This window comes from Carcharhinus amblyrhynchos, chromosome 26 (assembly GCF_965287045.1).
Source record: "Carcharhinus amblyrhynchos chromosome 26, sCarAmb.v2.hapA, whole genome shotgun sequence".
Taxonomy (NCBI): domain Eukaryota; kingdom Metazoa; phylum Chordata; class Chondrichthyes; order Carcharhiniformes; family Carcharhinidae; genus Carcharhinus; species Carcharhinus amblyrhynchos.
Genome location: NC_137349.1, coordinates 872,424 through 891,030, shown reverse-complemented (window position 1 = coordinate 891,030; position 18,607 = coordinate 872,424). Strand labels below are relative to the sequence as shown.

At 40.4% G+C, this 18,607-nt stretch overlaps 1 protein-coding gene across 2 annotated transcripts in view; it reads right to left on the bottom strand.

Moving 5' to 3' along the window:
• Nucleotides 1-390: 390 nt before the first annotated feature.
• Nucleotides 391-18,607, bottom strand: part of polrmt (polymerase (RNA) mitochondrial (DNA directed)) — a 132,293-nt gene continuing 114,076 nt past the window's right edge. The window contains exons 17-21 of one of the 2 annotated variants that reach the window (XM_080212775.1): nucleotides 14,554-14,652; nucleotides 8,368-8,440; nucleotides 5,464-5,555; nucleotides 5,233-5,306; nucleotides 391-1,574 (exon numbers count right to left, since the gene is read on the bottom strand). In XM_080212775.1, coding sequence (XP_080068901.1) covers nucleotides 1,525-1,574; nucleotides 5,233-5,306; nucleotides 5,464-5,555; nucleotides 8,368-8,440; nucleotides 14,554-14,652 — 388 coding nt within the window. In that variant the 3' untranslated portion in view covers nucleotides 391-1,524. Of the gene's footprint in view, nucleotides 1,575-5,232; nucleotides 5,307-5,463; nucleotides 5,556-8,367; nucleotides 8,441-14,553; nucleotides 14,653-17,291; nucleotides 17,385-18,607 lie in introns of those variants that run through there. The other variant, XR_013889492.1, reaches the window with a different exon arrangement.

The following is an 18,607-nucleotide window of genomic DNA, read 5'->3' as shown; positions in this document are numbered from 1 at the left end:
TTCAGTTCCCCCTTCCAAGTCATTGATAAAAATCACAAATAGCAGAGGACCCAGCACTGATCCCTGTGGTACACTGTTGGTAACTGGCCTGCAATCTGACATTGTCTTTCTGAAAAGTAACTTATCACAAACGGATCATTCCAAAATTCAAACATAAAGATGAGGGTCTCCATTTGTAGAGATTCAGTATGCTTATTTTAACAGTTGTCAAGCAAGGGCAAAGTATTCGGGAAAGCTCAAAGCCAAACAGTTTCTCTAACTGATGCACTGGTAAAATGTTTCTGTAATTTCCTTTTTATTAACAACCAGCAGTGATATTTGAGGATATTAACTTGTCTGATCAGCATAAACCTATGGAAAATTTTAAAGTAAATAGTACAGGATCATTAGTCATTTTTCTGATCATGATTATTTATTATAAAAAGTACAATCACACATCAAATTTCCTGTTATCGGGCAAAATCCAATGCAGTTCAACATAGTGAATTAATCAAGTTACAGGCAAAATTAAATTCAACAATTCTTCGTTTTCAGACATGGCAGGATGGGTGGTGGGGTGGGGGGGTGGGTCACAATAGATTTTCATTAAATCTGTAAAGCAGTGAAAACTGCAGTCATTATATTTTGGTACCAACAGAAATCTTGAATTTTTCCCTAACATATAAGACACCAGTGGAATAAGATTTCAATACTAAGGACAGTTGTCCTTAAATTCAAACACAGCATGCTAGAGAGTGGATGCCAAGTCCCATTTATCAAGTTTAGGGATTTTCTTCCACTTACCTTTATTTTTCCACTTACCAGGTTGCTAAATTACAATGATGTTATTAAGGTCACAGTAGCTGTCATGATGAGCTGGCCCTGGCCCTGACAAGCTAAGAACAGTTGCTAAAAATAGATCGGAAATTGATTAGAAATAGTTTACTTTTGGAAAGTGCTTATACCAGTATTTCTCAAATTAATAATTGAGCTGGGATTGCACTTTGTGGGAAGCAGCAACTTTGAAGTCGAGTATTTGAATCATGGACCACCTGTCTTGCACAAGATCCTGCATGGCGTGGTGCCTCAGACCCCCCCAAGAACAAATAATTGCAGAACTGGAGTTCTGTAAAACCTTGATGGAGGGATGACAAAAAAAACTAAAATAGATAGTGAAAAAATAGTCAAACATTCTTGGTTGCTTTCTCCAGTATATACTGAGCAAGGCTATAAGTAACTGGAAAAAATAGGAAACACTCTTTTATTTAATTCCTCTAGAATGATGGTGCCAATTTGAACAACTTAATCTTCAAGCAGAAATGGAGTTGAACTATTGTCCATGGCAGTTTATCTCAAGTTTTCATTGATTGTATCAACAAATGTGCAAAGATTTATACAGGTCTGCTGTACAAAGTCTTCATTTCACTGAAACAATAATTTCATTTCCCGGCATGAGTCTGTCAAGAATCCAGCAAACAGCTGGGGGATTTTGCTGGGTTCAAAAGGCAGATAAGTTTAAATGATCATCCTGGCATTCTGATATCTTCAGCTGAAGAAATAGGTAGATTCTTTTACCTTCTCAAGATCAAATTCACCTGAAAGGAAACGTAAACACAAAACCAGTCAGTTCTGCACAAACCAGTGAGTCAGGAAGGAAGAAGCAATGCAAATCAAGTCAAGATCTCTGTGGAAAAGGGCAATTTACATTTTTAATATTGTTTATTAAATTTTTCATTAATCTATATTTGGAAACATTTCTAAAATGCTAATCATTCATAGCTCAGCACAGTAAGCACAAAATACTTTCTCAAAACAAGGTTTGGAATGCCTTTTCAAACATGCAAAAAGAAAGAAAATTCATTCTAACCTTTTTAATAGTTTATTAACATTTCACGCATGGAATAAGCTGAGTTTTGAACAAATGTTTTAAAAATGTTCCCTAATATAGAGTAAAGATTTAATGATACATATTGAGGTATTAAAAGGCATTTTAATGAATTCATTAATACTTGAACTGGTCAACTCTAAACAACAGCTTTTGCTCAATTTCTGGAACAGATTCAGTCACTTCTTCCTAAGGGAAGCATTATTGATCACTGAAGTAGATCCTACATTTTCAAAGGATCTTAAGGGATGACACGGTGGCACAGTGGTTAGCACTGCTGCCTCACAGCGCCAGGGGCCCAGCTTGAGTCACTCTGTGCGGAGTCTGCACATTCTCTCTGTGTTTGAGTGGATTTCCTCCAGGTGCTCCGGTTTCCTCCCACAGTCCAAAGAAGTGTGGGTTAGGTAGATTGGCCATGCTAAATTGTCCCTTAGTGTCAGGAGGATCAGTTAGGGTAAATGCATGAGGTTATGGGGATAGGGCCTGGGTGGGATTGTGATCGGTGCAGACTCCTTTGGCACTGTAGAATGCTATGATTCTATAATATCCAGAGTATGTGTGAAACAAAAACGCAAGTGTGACGTGGGTCAGTCTTTGATGGTCCTTCATGAACAATTTTTCAAAGTTTGATTCAGGGGTCATTGTCCAAGCCAAGGTACTTTTCCTGATCTTGAACTTCAGAACCTCGGCTGGATTGCCTGGCTGGAGAACAGAAGGTGACTGCAAACAGGTGAGTGAGGATCTTTTTCTTCGCACCATGTGCACCAAAAATATATTATTACACTTTTCTAAATGATAGGACACAAAAGGAATTAATCTACTGCTGGCTAGAGGTTAGGCCCAGGTCACACATGATTTCCTCCCTCTATCTACTCAACCTCCTTAAAATAGATACGTAAGCTGAGATACAGAAACTAGACTTTCAAAACATGCAGTGAAATTAGCACAGATTCACCATGCTTTGTTCAGATGATTGCCACAAGAAAGGTACAGACACAGATGCTCAAAGAGAAAACGTTCAGACAGCTTAGGAAAGGTATTGTATAAACCTGTGCAAATTACACTTTCATCACAACAGGCCGTAGATGCTTGTCAGTTTGATGCACTTTGTACAGGATAAGCTAGGTTTTGTCAGTGACAAAGATTGTTCCAACAATCTTTTGCTCATTCAGTGCTGTTGCTCGCTGGGAATAAACTGTAAATGACACAAAGCTCCCAGATGTCTTCTTTCAACTAAATAAATACTTTTTCATGACTTTGGTGACGTATATTCACAATTTTTAAGTAAGAGGTTAAAAAGGGAATGCTGAGTGGAGCACTTGGCTGCCCATTGAGGAAGATTTTTGAGGGAGTATAGCAGTCGAAAGATGTGCAGATTAGGCGAATTGGCAATGCTAAATTGACCCTCAGGGCCCTTTGTTACCATTTTGATTCTAAGTGCTGGGCGGACTTGAAACTGGGAGTGTTTCAGATCTGACTTTTAGACCCATTCTCAGGCACCCTCACACACACTGCGCCTGCAAAAACATCAGCAATTCTGAAATGTGAAACAAGCCTGTGGGTGGGCTTAACGCGTCCAGAACTCTGCAGTTCCCAATCAGTGCCTCCAATCGCGTATGCACAGAGAAAAAAATGATCGAATGCTGCTCCCCGCCACATCCTTCCCGGGCCGGATAATGCCTCCCCTGGCCCCCACAGACACTGCCCCAACCCCATAATATTACTGTCCCCTTTTCCCCCTCCGCCAACCAGACCCATCATGGGCCCTTACCCCTTCCGCTCACCGATCTCAGGCAGGGTGACAGCGGATCCTCCTTTCTCCCCCACTGATCTCAGGCAGAGTAGCAGTGACCCCTCCCTCCCTGATGTCAGGCAGAGTGACAGTGACCCCCTCCCTCCCTGATGTCAGGCAGATTGGCAGTGACCCCTCCTTCCCTGATGTCAGGCAGGGTGACAGTGACCCTGCCCTCCCTGATGTCAGGTGGAGCTGCAGTGACCCCTCCCTCCCTGATGTCAGGCGGAGCTGCAGTGACTCCTCCCTCCCTGATGTCAGGCAGAGTAGCAGTGACCCCTCCCTCCCTGATCTCAGGCAGAGTAGCAGTGACCCCTCCCTCCCTGATCTCAGGCAGAGTAGCAGTGACCCCTCCCTCCCTGATCTCAGGCAGAGTAGCAGTGGACACCCTCTTTCCCCTCTCAAGCAGAGAGAAGTTGGACGCTCGGCACTTACCTCCTCACTAACCGGAGTGCCTGAATCGGACTTTTGTGGAGTATGTCTGTTTTGCCCTGATTCTGGATGAGTGAACACAGGGGTAAAGGGGGAAGCGTCGGTAAAGTTGGGGGTGCAGTCCACTAAGTCAATTTAAACACATGCGAACGCACTTAAATGGCCATTTTGCCCCTTTCGGGCAAGATTCCGATTGTGGCCATTTTTGGGCCTTGGTAAAGCGGGAAACAGCGCAGAGGCAGATGCAGATCGTGCTACTCATCTCACGTCTGACTATACCACGCCCGAAAATGGGTGCAAATTGATGGGAAAATTGGGCCTTTACTGTTGGGGGATTAGCAGGGTAACCATGTGGGGTTATGGAGTAGGGCCTGGGTGGGATTCTTGTTGGTGCAGGATCAATGGGCCGAACGGCCTCCTTCTGCACTGCAGGGATTCTATATTTCTAGTTACCTGCGGACATAAAGCAAGTGTGGGGCCCTCCTTAGCAAATTTATCCAGCAAGATTCATTACCCAATCCATACATAGTACTGAGTCAACTGATCTTACCCAGAATGACGGTAGGCACCACAGCTAGTGTCAGATGCCATGGTTTTGGGAGGGGAAGAAAGGACCAGGGCTCCAGTAGACCCTGCTGGACGATATTGTGCATGCACTGAGGGCATGTTTGAGCTCGGCTGCAGAAATTCCCATGGAAAACTGCATACAACCACACAGTCCAAGACTCTAACATACATAACAACTACTTAAACATGCACCAATCTGAGGAATCAGTGCCTACGGAAAAGGAAGTGGGGGTAATGAATAAACAGTTACAATTTTCAGAGTAAAATCTATCCCATCAAAAAACGGCTTACTCAGTTAAATAAGGTAAAGAAAAACGATCGTAGTAATGCTCAAGAAACTATCAGTTATTTAGTTATTATATCTTTTCTTGAAGGTGTTTAACCCAATCTTTTTGTTTTATCTAGTTACCTCTCAGAACACATTGCTATCCCTTTCCAAAAAAGTATACTAAAACCCATAGCATTTTATAAAAAGAATAATATGTCAACAAATTCATTTGCTTCAGCGTAGATGTGCCCTACTTATGCAATGCCTGACTTAATTTTCTTCTTTATTCTAAAGCTTTTTGTCTTGTACCTGTCTCTAGTACTTTAGAAAGCAGCTCCATCATTCTTTGGTAGTCCTGAAGCTTTTTGCTTTTTCGATCAGCACTGCGAAGACATAAATATTTGGTTGTAATCAATTTGAATGTTTGGGCAGAAAAGTGCAGCCACAGCAAGCATTGTTAATTCATGTTTCTGACTGCTGTAAAACATACCCTTAAACAGATAATGATTTGTGATAGACTGCGAAGAGGGCAATACTCACGGAATGTTATAGCGGTATTTGTTTACCAGGAATTTGGAAAGATCTTTAAGAATAGGTTGGCTGTGCAAGGCTACAAACTGTTCACGGCAAACCTGCAACACACATACACACTATTCAATGAGAAAACATGCAGATTGTCACCTCACGGGTTAAATGAGATTGGACTAGGGAGCATCTATGATGCCAGCTAGGAGCCAAAAAGTGCCATGAACAATAACATATGGATGTAATGTAATAGAACTGTATTTCATAAGGATAAACATTGCTGTTTATCATCAATTCCACAAGACTGGAACAATAGAGAAGACTAGCTTTAACTGCATTGCATTTCAAGGTTACCTTTAAATCATTTATTCAGGGTGTTCATTCCATTGACACTTGCAGCAGAGTTCCCTAGGATAAGACATGTCTTTGATAGGTTCTTTCACAAGTCTCATAACTAGGTAGAAAAGTCAGACTTAATTTACTGACTTCAACTAGAATAATGCATACTTTTGAAACTTTTACAAATGAAGGGCTAATTAAAAATGCAGCACTATTTGTGCGCATTGTACAATAGTGCTGCAATACTAACAGCTTTGCATCAATTTGCAGCAGTTGTGGATGCTTATCAATGTAGAAGCTCTTACGTAACATCAGGTTATTGGTCTAACTTCCAGCACAATTTGTATTTATACAGCAGCTTTATGTGGACAACAGGCCACGGCATTTTACAGAAAGGGAGGAAACTAGATAGATAAAGGGAATAAAAGAAAATACAATGAGCTACAATGCATGAATTAGGAGAGGAGACTTCAAATTTGACAGGAAAATGGCTTTTGGATAGGTTTTTAAAGGTGAAGAGGAATGTGAAAAGGGATGGGGCTTTAGGAGAGAGTTCCAATGAGTACAGCTTAGGTATCTAAATGCTCTGTTATTAACAGTGAACATTTCTTATTGCTGCTTGCTTGCTCAGCATCATATGTTACAAATGTCCACTTGGGTCATGATATATTATCATGGCACCTTAATAATTATTTAAAAAATAAGTTTTTACAGCACTCAAAAATGCCCATAAATGGAGTTAAGTAGGTGTATTTAAGTGAATGCTATTTTCCACTACTATAGTCAGTACCTCCATTCAGCTGATAGTACAGAATTATTTTATTCATTTATTGGTAAGGCAAGAATAAAAACTTGTACATTTTCATTTCAACATCGAGTGCAAAACTATTTGCAACCGTTCCATCTTCCTGAGAAAATAATAATCCAGCTCTCCTGACTTTCATAAGAACATAAGAAATAGGAGCAGGAGTAGGCCATCTAGCCCCTCGAGCCTGCCCCGCCATTCAATAAGCTCATGGCTGATCTGTCGTGGCTCAGTTCCACTTTCCCGCCCTCTTCCCCTAACCCTTAATCCCCTTGCCTATCAAAAACCTATCTACCCGTGTCTTAAATATATTTAGTGAGGCAGCCTCCACCACTTCAATTCCAGAGATTCACCACCCTTTGAGTGAAGAAGTTCCTCCTCAACTCCATTCTAAACTGCCCTCCCCTTATCTTGAGGCTGTGCCCTCTAGTCCTACTGTCCTTTCTGAGCGGGAAGAGCCTCTCCACCTCTATCCTATCCATCCCATTCATCATCTTATGTCTCGATGAGATCTCCCCTCATTCTTCTAAACTCTAATGAGTACAAGCCTAGTTTATTCAGCTTCCCCTCATAGTTCAACCCCCTCAACTCCGGTATCAGCCTAGTAAACCTCCTCTGCACTTCCTCCAAGGCCAAAATATCCTTGCATAAGTGCGGCGACCAAAACTGCACACAGTACTCCAGCTGCAGCCTCACCAGTGCCCTGTACAGTTGCAGCAAGACCTCCCTACTTTTATATTCAACCCCCTCGCTATGAAGGCCCAGCATCCCATTTGCCTTCCTGACCACCTGCTGCACCTGCAGGCTGGGTTTTTGCGACTCATGCACAAGGACCCCGAGGTCCCTCTGCACCGTTGCATGCTGCAGTTTTCTGCCATGTAAGTAATAGTCCTACCTACCATTATTCCTACCAAAGTGGACAATTTCACACTTGCTAACATTAAATTCCATTTGCCATTTCCTGGCCCATTCGCCCAGCCTATCTAGATCCTTCTGCAGACTTTCCACACCCTCCGCACAATTTGCCGTTCCACCAATCTTGGTGTTATCAGCAAACTTCGACACCATACACTCGGTTCCCTCCTCCAGATCATCAATATGATTCATCAGTAAATGTGGGTGCGCTCAAGAAGTTTTTAATTATTCTGATGTTACATTTTGGCATATAATTCTCGCTCCGACTCCATGGCCACCATTTCCAAACATAATCCACGCTCTCAGGTTTGTGATAATGATATATCTTCCAAATTATATGGGTTTTTGCACATGGGATGTTTCTGCCTCCATTACTCACACCTCTGTCTCTCCCCCAGGATACACAAAAGTCTTAAGCTGATGTATTCATTGGGAAAGGGAAATTATTAGTCTAACAACCCATTCTGCACCTAGGATCTTCTAAAATTTTGTTTTATGATTATATTGTAAATAAAAGTTGAGAAATTTGCAGAGAGAACACTTAAGATTTGTGAAATCAATATAGAAAATTAAGTTAAAGGCAAAATACTGCGGATGCTGGAATCTGAAACGAAAACAGGAAATGCTGGAAAATCATAGCAAGCCTGACAGCATCTGTGGAGAGAGAATAGAGCCAACCTTTCAAGTTTGGATGACCCTTCGTCAGAGCAGAAAATTAAGTACTCAAGGCACCCATTCTCATAACGTATACTTAATAAAAATATTATTGAAAAAATTACTGTAAAAAAATTTTACTGATGCAACATCCTATTGTGTGCTATTCAATAATAAGCATAAATAATGTAAAGGAGAATATTTACCTTATTCATAATATCTACTGTATATGCGTGTGTCCAGAAGCAGTCATGGACAGAGACAAATGTTACTCCAGCACTGAAAAGACAAATGAAATCTTCTAATTGATGCAAAGAAAGTGAATCCACTTTCAAATTCCATCAGCTTTTTTCTATATACTTAGTTTGATACCAAGAAAGCATAAGAACATAAGAAATAGGAGCAGGAGTCGGCCATCTAGCCTTTCGAGCCTGCCCCGCCATTCAATAAGATCATGGCTGATCTGAAGTGGATCAGTTCCACTTTCCCGCTTTCTCCCCATAACCCTTAATTCCCTTGTCTATCAGAAACCTACCTACCCGTGACTTAAATATTTTTAGCGAGGTAGCCTCCACCACTTCAACGGGCAGAGAATTCCAGAGATTCACCACCCTTTGAGTGATTTGTCCTCAACGCTGATCTAAACTGCACCCCCCTTATCTTGAGGCTGTGTCCTCTGGTCCTGCTATCCTTTCTAAGTGGGAAGAATCTCTCTACCTCTACCCTATCCTATGGCTAACACGAGGGGACATAGCTTTAAATTAAGGGGTGGTAGTTATAGGATGGATGTCAGAGGTAGGTTCTTTACTCAGAGGGTAGTAAGGGCGTGGAACGCCCTGCCTGCAGCAGTTGTGGACTTGCCAACTTTAAGGGCATTTAAATGGTCAGTGGATAGGCATACGGATAACATTGGAATAGTTTAGGTTAGAGGGTCATTAGATTGGTTCCACTGGTCGGCGCAACATTGAGGGCCGAAGGGCCTGTACTGCGCTGTAATGTTCTATGTTCTATCCATCCCCTTCATTATCTTATACATCTCCATACGATCCCCTCTCATCCTTCTAAACTCCAATGAGTACAGACCTAGTCTATTCAATCTCTCCTCATAGGCTAACCCCCTCAATCTCCGGTATCAGCCTAGTGAACCTTCTCTGCACTCCCTCCAAGGCCAATATATCCTTCCGCAAATGCAGGGACCAAAACTGCACACAGTACTCCAGCTGCAGCCTCACCAGTACCCTGTACAGTTGCAGCAAGACCTCCCTGCTTTTATATTCTATCCCCCTCGCTATAAAGGCCAACATTCCATTCGCCTTCTTGATCACCTGCTGCACCTGCAGACTGGGTTTTTGCGATTCATGCACAAGACCCCCAGGTCCCTCTGCACCGTAACATGCTGCAGCTTTTCGCCCTGTAAATAATAGTCCCTCCTATTATTCCTACCCAATTGGATAACCTCACATTTGCTAACATTATACTCCATTTGCCAGGTCCTCACCCACTCACTCAGCCTATCCAGATCTCTCTGCAGACTTTCCGCACCTTCCACGCAATTTGCTTTTCCACTCATCTTCGTGTCATCAGCAAATTTTGTTACCCTACACTCAGCCCCCTCCTCCAGATCGGCTACGTAAATGGTAAACACAGTTGAGGCCCCAGCACCAATCCCTGTGGCACTCCACTAGTCACCAACTGCCAACCAGAAAAGCACCCATTGATTCCAACTCTCTGCTTCCTGTTAGATAACCAATCCCCTATCCATACTAACACCTTACCGCCAACTCTTTGCACCCTAATCTTTTGCAACAACCTTTTGTGAGGCACCTTATCAAACGCCTTCTGGAAATCTAAAAACACCACATCCACCGGTTCCCCTCTGTCTACCGCACTAGTCACATCCTCATAGAAATCCAATAAATTTGTTAAACACGACTTCCCCTTCACGAATCTGTGCTGCATCTGCTTGATCAAACCGTTCTTTTCTAGGTGCCTCGCTATTTCTTCTTTGATGACGGATTCTAGCATTTTTCCAACTACGGACGTTAAACTAACCCTGCCTTTTGTCTGCTACCATTTTTTAAAAAGTGGCGTAACATTAGCCGTTTTCCAATCTTCCAGCACTTCCCCCAGAGTCCAGCGAATTTTGATAAATAATTACTGAGGCATCCGCTATCACCTCTGCCATTTCTTTGAGAACCCTGGGATGCATTCCATCCAATCCCGGGGACTTGTCTACCTTCAGTCCTGTTAGTCTATCAAGCACTACCTCTCTAGCGACAGTAATTGCATTAAGGACCTCATCTCCTATCATCCTTCTATCTTTAATATTCGGTAAGCTATTTGTGTCCTCCTCCGTGAAGACCGACACAAAAAACTTATTTAAAGCCTCAGCCATTTCCTCATTGCCCACCACTAAATCCCCCCTCTCATCCTCCAAGGGTCCAACATTCACTCTAGCCAGTCTCCTCCTCTTTATATATTTGTAAAAACTTGTAATATCATTTTTTATATTTAGAGCTAGTTTAGCTTCATACTCTATCTTTCTTTTATCACTTTCTTAGTCATTCTTTGTTGTTTTTTAAATCTTTCCCAATCTTCTAATCGCCCACTATTTTTAGTTCTGAACGCATCAGCTTTTAATTTAACACTCTCCTTTATTTCCTTCGTTGAAGGATAGGCAGGAGGAAAGAGGAGGTGGGGTAGCTCTGTTAATTAAGGATAATATCAGGGCGGTAGTAAGAGAAGATATAGGCTCCAAAAAGCAAAACGCAGAATCATTGTGGGTGGAGATAAGAAACAGTAAGGGGAGAAAGACACCGGTGGGTGTGGTCTATAGGCCGCCAGATAATAACTTTGAAGTGGGGCAGGCTATAAACAAGCAAATAATTGATGCGTGCAGAAACGGAACGGTGATAATTATGGGGGATTTTAATCTGCATATTGATTGGATGAAACAAGTCGGACGCGGTGGGCTTGAGGAAGATACTATGTTAGTATCTAAAACTTTACATTCCTAGCCCTTCCTCACCCTAAATTAGTACCTCATGAATTCTCTTACTAGCCTTCTGTTCTCCACAATTTAGAAACTTTTGATATTCTAAAATCCGGCAGTCTACTACTTTTCAAAGTACTTTTCTCCCATGTCAAGCTTCGCTGTCTTTCTGTCCGAGTGAATTTGCTTCAAGTTCACTGTCTTTAGACCCTTGTACTCCTCCGCATTGGTACAATTACCCTTGTCTGCACTGTCCATTCTACTTACACTAGATTAGTGCTTGATGGCCAATTCATTGTCAGTTACCATGGTTCTGGGCCTGTGATTCTCCGCAAGCAGCACCTGAATTTAGCTATCATCCTCACTGTTTTCAGATGCCTTTTAAAAACCTCAGTCTTGCCTTTTTATTTTACTGCCGGATGTCCACATTTTCATTCCTTATTTGCTCTTTTGCGTGAGGAGCGTTGCATAAACCCAACTTTTTGTTACCTCAGCCATACTATTAACATTAACGGCTTTGGCAGTGGAGCCAGTGAGTAACAAGTTGCAATTTCTATAAAATATTTAATCAAGTGAATTTTCCTTTTCAACAGCTGCTAGGTGGACTACATCATCAGGCTGCACATTGTTGCTATGATTACCCTGTCAAGTTTCAGTTTAAAAAAACTTAAGTAATACTTTAAAATATTACAAAATAATCTATCAGATATACCTGTCCTTGCATGGATCGAACCACCAACACTACTTGATCATTGCATAAAGAGGTAATAAAGGTAAACCCAAACAGACATGGGGAAAACGTGCAGACTCCAGACAGGGAGTGGCCCAAGCCAGGAACTGAACCCAGATCCCTGGCGCTGAGGCAACAGTGCTAACCATTGTGCCACTGTCCCTTAAAACGATAAAAGACTTTGATATGCCTGTGTTCCAACTTTTATTTTCTGTTTGTTTATGGATATGCAAAAGGATAATGACACCTTAAGGTATGAAATGACATGATGTGAAAACACAGAGCTGACCTGGTCTAATATATTTAAAGTTTATTTATTAGTGACACAAGCAGGCTTACATTAATACTGCAATGAAGTTACTGTGAAAATCCCCTAGTCATCACACTCTGAAGTCTGTTTGGGTACCCTGATGGAGAATTTAGCATGACCAATGCACCTAACCAGCACATCTTTTGGACTGTGGGAGGAAACCAGAGGACCCGGAGGAAATCCATGCAGACACGGGGAGAACGTGCAGACTCTGCACAGGGATGACCCAAGCCAGGAACTGAACCCGGATCCCTGGCGCTGAGGCAGCAGTGATAAGCACTGTGCCACTGCCCCTTAAAACTATAAAAGGATTTGATGTGCCTGTGTTCAACTTTTATTTTCTGTTTGTTTATGGACATGCAAAAGGATAATGAGACCCCATAAAGATTGCACAGGAGGTTGACCAGGGTCATGTCAAATCTGGCAGGTCTTAGCTATGGGGCACAGCTTCAAGAGTTTGGACCATTTACTTTGCAGACATGTAAGCTTAGAGGAGATTAGAAAGTTTTTCTTTGAACTGGTTAAGGGAATGGGAGACATATTATTTGAAATTGATGAGGAATGAAGGAGCAGCAGTCATGCCCATAAAATATGTTGGCAAAGAGTTAGGTTTGACAACAGAAAATGGTTTTGCTTGCAAATAGTAACCAACCTCTGGAACAGCATGCTCTGCATTGTCCTTTACGCAAGATTCTGAAAGTGGGCATTTTCAATTATATGAGCAAGTTTCTATTCAGTTGAGACTGCAATGAGTCATAGGCCACCAGGAACTCCAAGAGTTTACCTTATGAAAGGACACATCCTTTGTGAACTGTCTGAATTTTTTTTCTCTCTATTTTTGCTTTCTTTTTTCCAGGAAATATTTCTAGGGGTAGCTAGCTGGTCTATGAGGTAGAACAATCAATTGGATAGAGCAGGCTTGGTGGGCCTGATAAATAAGCCAATCTTCATTTCAATGCTATAATGAAGTCAATTCTAATTGCCTGAAAACATGCTTGACTTCCACAATACAAGTGATTAATGTCATGGAACAAAAAAGCAAATATGATTCAGCATAATCTGTTCAGAAACGTATAATCAGATACAAAATAATTTTAATTGTTGAAAAATTAAACATGAACCTTTCAAAATCTCAGTAATAACTTTTTGTCACTAGAAGTGCTCAGATATTATTCAGAGAGGTTGGAAACCATACATAGGGCACACACGTTTTAAAATGATAGCAGACAATTAAAGGAGCAAAGTACTATCTAAAGTATAAAACAAGGCTGCATATAAACAGCCGTGAATGCTAATTGAGATGGTCTGGTGGAAAGAAAAACCTCATTAGTACACATTTGAATACATCACAAAATTGTTTCCAAGCAATCATCACCCATTAAGGAATGATACCATGAACAGGTGTCAGCCGTTATGTTATAAAATGGCCTCGGGAACAAGTTGGTTGGAAAAATTACGTCAGAAAATAATTTTCAGCTTGCTCTCCGAGCTCATCACTGGTGTATGCCAGAATCTCAGTTCGAAAATTCATGGGCTACAAAACCCTCCTGTTGATTGTGAAACAAATCTAATTTATTGCATATTTTTATTTTACCAGTAGGAATGGAAGGGAAAAAGCATTACACTGGGAGAAACATAGCCACAATCATTCATCTAATTCCTGACCTCTTGGTCCCAATCACTGATGACTTCATCCTCAATAAAGTTTTATATACTTGATTTGTACAGAGTTTTGTTTTATTACTTAATTTAAATTTAGATCTCTTGCTTGTACAAAATCCTTCTGATGGAACATGATTACAAAACGCCACCTATATTGGATACAATGCCTATGCTGGCTGCTGTTTAAACTATAATGGGCCAGGTTTATTATAATGGGGAACAGTCTCATATATGGTCCTTTAAATATTTCCCCATGTAGCCATTGTGGTCACCATTGCCAATTTAGCAGCTTAAACAAAAATCTAGGTAGGCACCACAGAATTGGTGAAACAATTATATAACTGGATCGATTACATCTGTTTTAACATTCTCCTTGTACTTGGCTTAGAACAAGAATAAAATTAAGTGTATAATATTACTGCAATAGACAATTATAGGAGACTTTGTAAAAAATGCACAGATTTTGAAAGTAAATTAAGGAACTCAAGGATCCGAAAGCACGCAGAGTGATTTTAAAGCCACTTTAAAGCATGGAGTATAAAGAAAGTAGGTGCAGTATAAATCAAGCACAATATCCTAAGGAAGAATATATTTTGCCAGTGATGAAGTTATAGCCTCAAAAATAAAAAAAAATGCAGACAAACATTCTAATTGTGATGATGTTCAAGTTGCAGTCTGGCTATCAGTCAATAGCTTACCTGTAGCAATAGAGTGCTGTTAGCATCATGTGAGTCGAATCAAGAGAATGAATGAAATTTGGTGGAAAAGCATTCTTCTGCTTGACTGTGTCAGGTCGTCTGCAGTGAACACAAAATACAAGGTCAGACTTTTCTTGAGCACTGTCCACTGGGGGCTTTGGAACATACAGGTGAATCAATACTCAAAATAATAGTGGTTTTTGATTACACAAAGTACCAAACATTATAAACAATACAATTCAACGAGAATCAATCCATAATATATAAAAAGCCAGCTTATGACCTTCCTATCCAAAATAAGGTTATTCTTCCAGGGGCATAATTTTTAATGAAAATAGTGCACGTCAAACGTATCAATATTCCCAAACAACATAATTAATGGAAAACTCATATCAACATTCCACTGTCACGTTCTACCACTGAACCAAATAATCTATTTCACACACAGTCTTGGCAAACCCCAGGTACTCTTCCTAAGTAGTTTTGGCAGGGGTAGGTAAGACCAAAAAGTCACCTAGATGCTGTCAAGCCTTAGCACTGCAGCAAGATGCTGCCAAACTCCAGGATCATCACCTAGTTGAAACAAGTTGTTTCATTACAATGACTTTTTTTTTGTCTTTCATTCTAATGGTTATAAATCAATTCTACTGTAGTTGACAGTTTGGCAATATCAGCTTCAAATAGTTAAGTGCTTTATAGTGTGATCTTTTCTATGTTACTATAATACGCACTTGAAAAAATGGCTTGCAATAATGTAGGAAAGGCTTTCATTTATAGTGTATTCATTTAATTTTACTTGCCTATCTTATCCCATGAGATCACTGTGATTTCCTGCTTGTGTCTTCACGTTTGCCTTGACTTCATTCCAGTCCTTTGATCTCCTACGCCCCTGTCTTACAGTTTTTGATCCCTTGCAGCAGTGAATCAACCTAATGTCACAACACTGAGCGCTGTCACCTGTAAATTGCAACCTAGTCTGCCTTTCATTCCCTTTCATTCAATTCTAAAATTGCCTGTTTTATTGCATTTGTATGGACATCTTGTTCAGTTTTTGTTTTCAGGTCAGGGATTTTATTCTTTGGATAGTTTGCTTTAACATTCTGTACAAGTTCCCTTCACTCAGAGGAGCACACTCTTACTGCATTAGTGAGACATTTTATCTCAAAGTTAATTTGTCATAAGTTGAAAGTGACAGTACATAAAAAAGTTTTATCCTATGTGCTAATAAAATGACAAAATTTCAACAAAAATCTATAAAATGGTATTGAACCTTGGTGAGTCAGAGAATGTGCCATTTTACAACAGTACGGCAGTTTTTACATATAATGCACAATACTTTATTGGGCCTATTGACTAAGGTTGGCTGAATAAGTCAAATTCTGTTTTTTCATTAAAGTTGGCCTCTTGAGCTTCACTGACTTTTGTGGTGAGTTCTGCACCACTGATGACCATGCTTAGTTGCCTCAGCTCTAAGTGCTGAATTCCCTTAACACCTTTTCTCCTCTCTACCTTGCTTTTCTGCTTTAAGACGTTCCTTGAAACCTATCTCTGACCAAGCTTTTGGTTATCTGACCTAATACCTCCTTATGTGGTTGTAGGGTTTCCAGCTGTGATTAAATGCTTTCTAGGAGGTTTCATCACTTGGCCCCATGCACCAACAATAACATTCTACTAGCTTTCCTAATTACTTGCTGTGCTGTAAACTAATCTTTTGTGATTCATGTACTAGGATGCCCAGATCCCTCTGCATCTCAGATCTCTACAACCTTTCACCATTTAGATAATACGCTTTTTTATTCTTCCCACCAAGATGGGCAATGCCACACTTGCCCACATTATACTCCATTTGCCAGATTTTTGCCCACTCACTTTGAACCAGTTGAAAATGGGGGAAAAAACTATTTGGCTGACAGTCAAGTATCATCCAGTTGGGTGAGGTGACCTTTTGCTTTCCAATTAGTACAGCGCATCACAAGGATGGATGTGTTGGGCCACTAATGGCTCGAGGGGCTGAGTGGCCTAATCTTTCTCTTAATATGTACAGTTATATGTCAACAGTCCTTTGCTCTGCTTAGATTTTAAGTTAGAATTGCATATGTGAAAAACACAACACTGGACAATAATTAAAAAGCAGGAAGCCTCTGATTTGTTTGCTCAAATGATTCACACTAAGTTTATTTTTTTTGACTTTTATCATTGTCTTACCTTTAATAATATATGGACTAACAATTCTCAGGAATTAACAATATATCACCATTAAAGACTTCGAACACATTTATGCTCATCCAAATGGTTTTTGCTAATAATAGTGTTCCTTCAATGTTAGTATCGTGCAGAATGCTGTGAAGGCAATAGTCTAATGCACACAATAAAGTCCCATTCTATCAGGTAGACAAAGAGGACATAACTTAATAAAACTCTCATGAATGCATTAGAGATGGACAACTGTGTGACACCAACCATCAGGTCAAAAAGATTTAAACCTACACAATTATTGCTTAAAACCAAAACAACATGAAATCAGATTCACACTGAAGTTTGTAATATTTCATGAGGGATAGTTACAGCATTAGATTACTGAACACAAAACCAAATTCAATCAGTCAATAACTCAAGAGTCTTTATCATGGCAATCAGACAAAACGCTATTTATTCTCGTTAAAATAATCTGATTTCTGCAGAAATTGTTATTAAATAGAATCAAAATCTATTTAAGGAGTGTCATGAAATGGGAGTACCTTGCAATCTCTCAAGCCCCAGATCATCATATTGGGTAGCATCTAAAGTCATCTCTCCAGATTTATTCTTGTTGCTTAAGAATTACATGGCTCCTGAGAAATAGAAAAAAATGACAAAACCCCAATTTGCCTTTAGGAATGGATTTTTATTATTCTACTCCTGTTAATGTGCTGTAGAATCTCCAATCAATATATTCTGTGGAAATCTATTGCACATTGTTGAAATAAAATTAGGCTGATCCTAGCATTTATAGAATTATACAGCACAGAAGAGGCCAAGCAGCCCACTGAGTTTGTGCCAGCTCTTTCAAATCACAACTTAGTTAGTACAACCATCTGCTCTTCCCCCCATGGGGTGGCATGGCAGCACAGTGGTTAAAACTGCTGCCTTACAGCGCTAGGGACCCAAGTTCAATTGCCGGCTTGGGTCACTGTGTGTGCGGAGTCTGCACGTTCTCCCTGTGTCTGCATGGGTATTCTCCAAGTGCTCTGGTTTCTTCCCACAGTCTGAAAGACGTGCTGGTTAGGTCCAGTGGCCATGCTAAATTCTCCCTTAGTGTACCCAAACAGGCGACGGAGTGTGGCGCCGAGGGGGTTTTCACAATAACTTCATTGCAGTGTTAATGTAAGCCTAATTGTGACACTAATAAATAAACTTTAAACCTGCCTGTAATCTTTTTCTACTTCAAGTATTTATCTAATTCCCTCTTGAAGGCTACTATTAAATTTATATTCATCAGTTTCAATTCCTAACCACCTGTTACATCCGAAGGTTTTTCTTCATTTTGTTTCTGGTTATTTTGTCAATTACCTTAAGACAGTTTATTGGTTTTGACCCAAAAGCCACTGGCAAAAAAAAAATTCTTTATTTATTCTATCTAAAACCTTCACGATTTTAATCAGCTTTCCTAAATCCTCTTAGTCTTTTCTGCTCTGAGCACACAATCACCAGGCTTTGCCATTTCTTCATACAGAACAAAGTCAACCATAACACAACAGTCTAGATGTATAATGTGAATGTTGTTACATGTGTATTTTAGTCCTTGAATTTTAATCTTTTTTCCTCTGGAATTGCTAACTTTGCAGCTTTCTAAATTGACCTTAGTTTGTACAATTGCGAGCATTATACCAATGAGTGGAGGCCCAGTGAGCATTGTGGTTGACTCTTAAACGTTGTCTGAAATGGCCCAACAAGGCACTCAGTTGTATTCAACTGCTACAAAGAAAACACAATGGAATGAAACTGGATGGGTCATCCACCATCGATCTACGCACCAGAAATGACAACAGCAGACCCAACCCTGTTGATCCTGCAA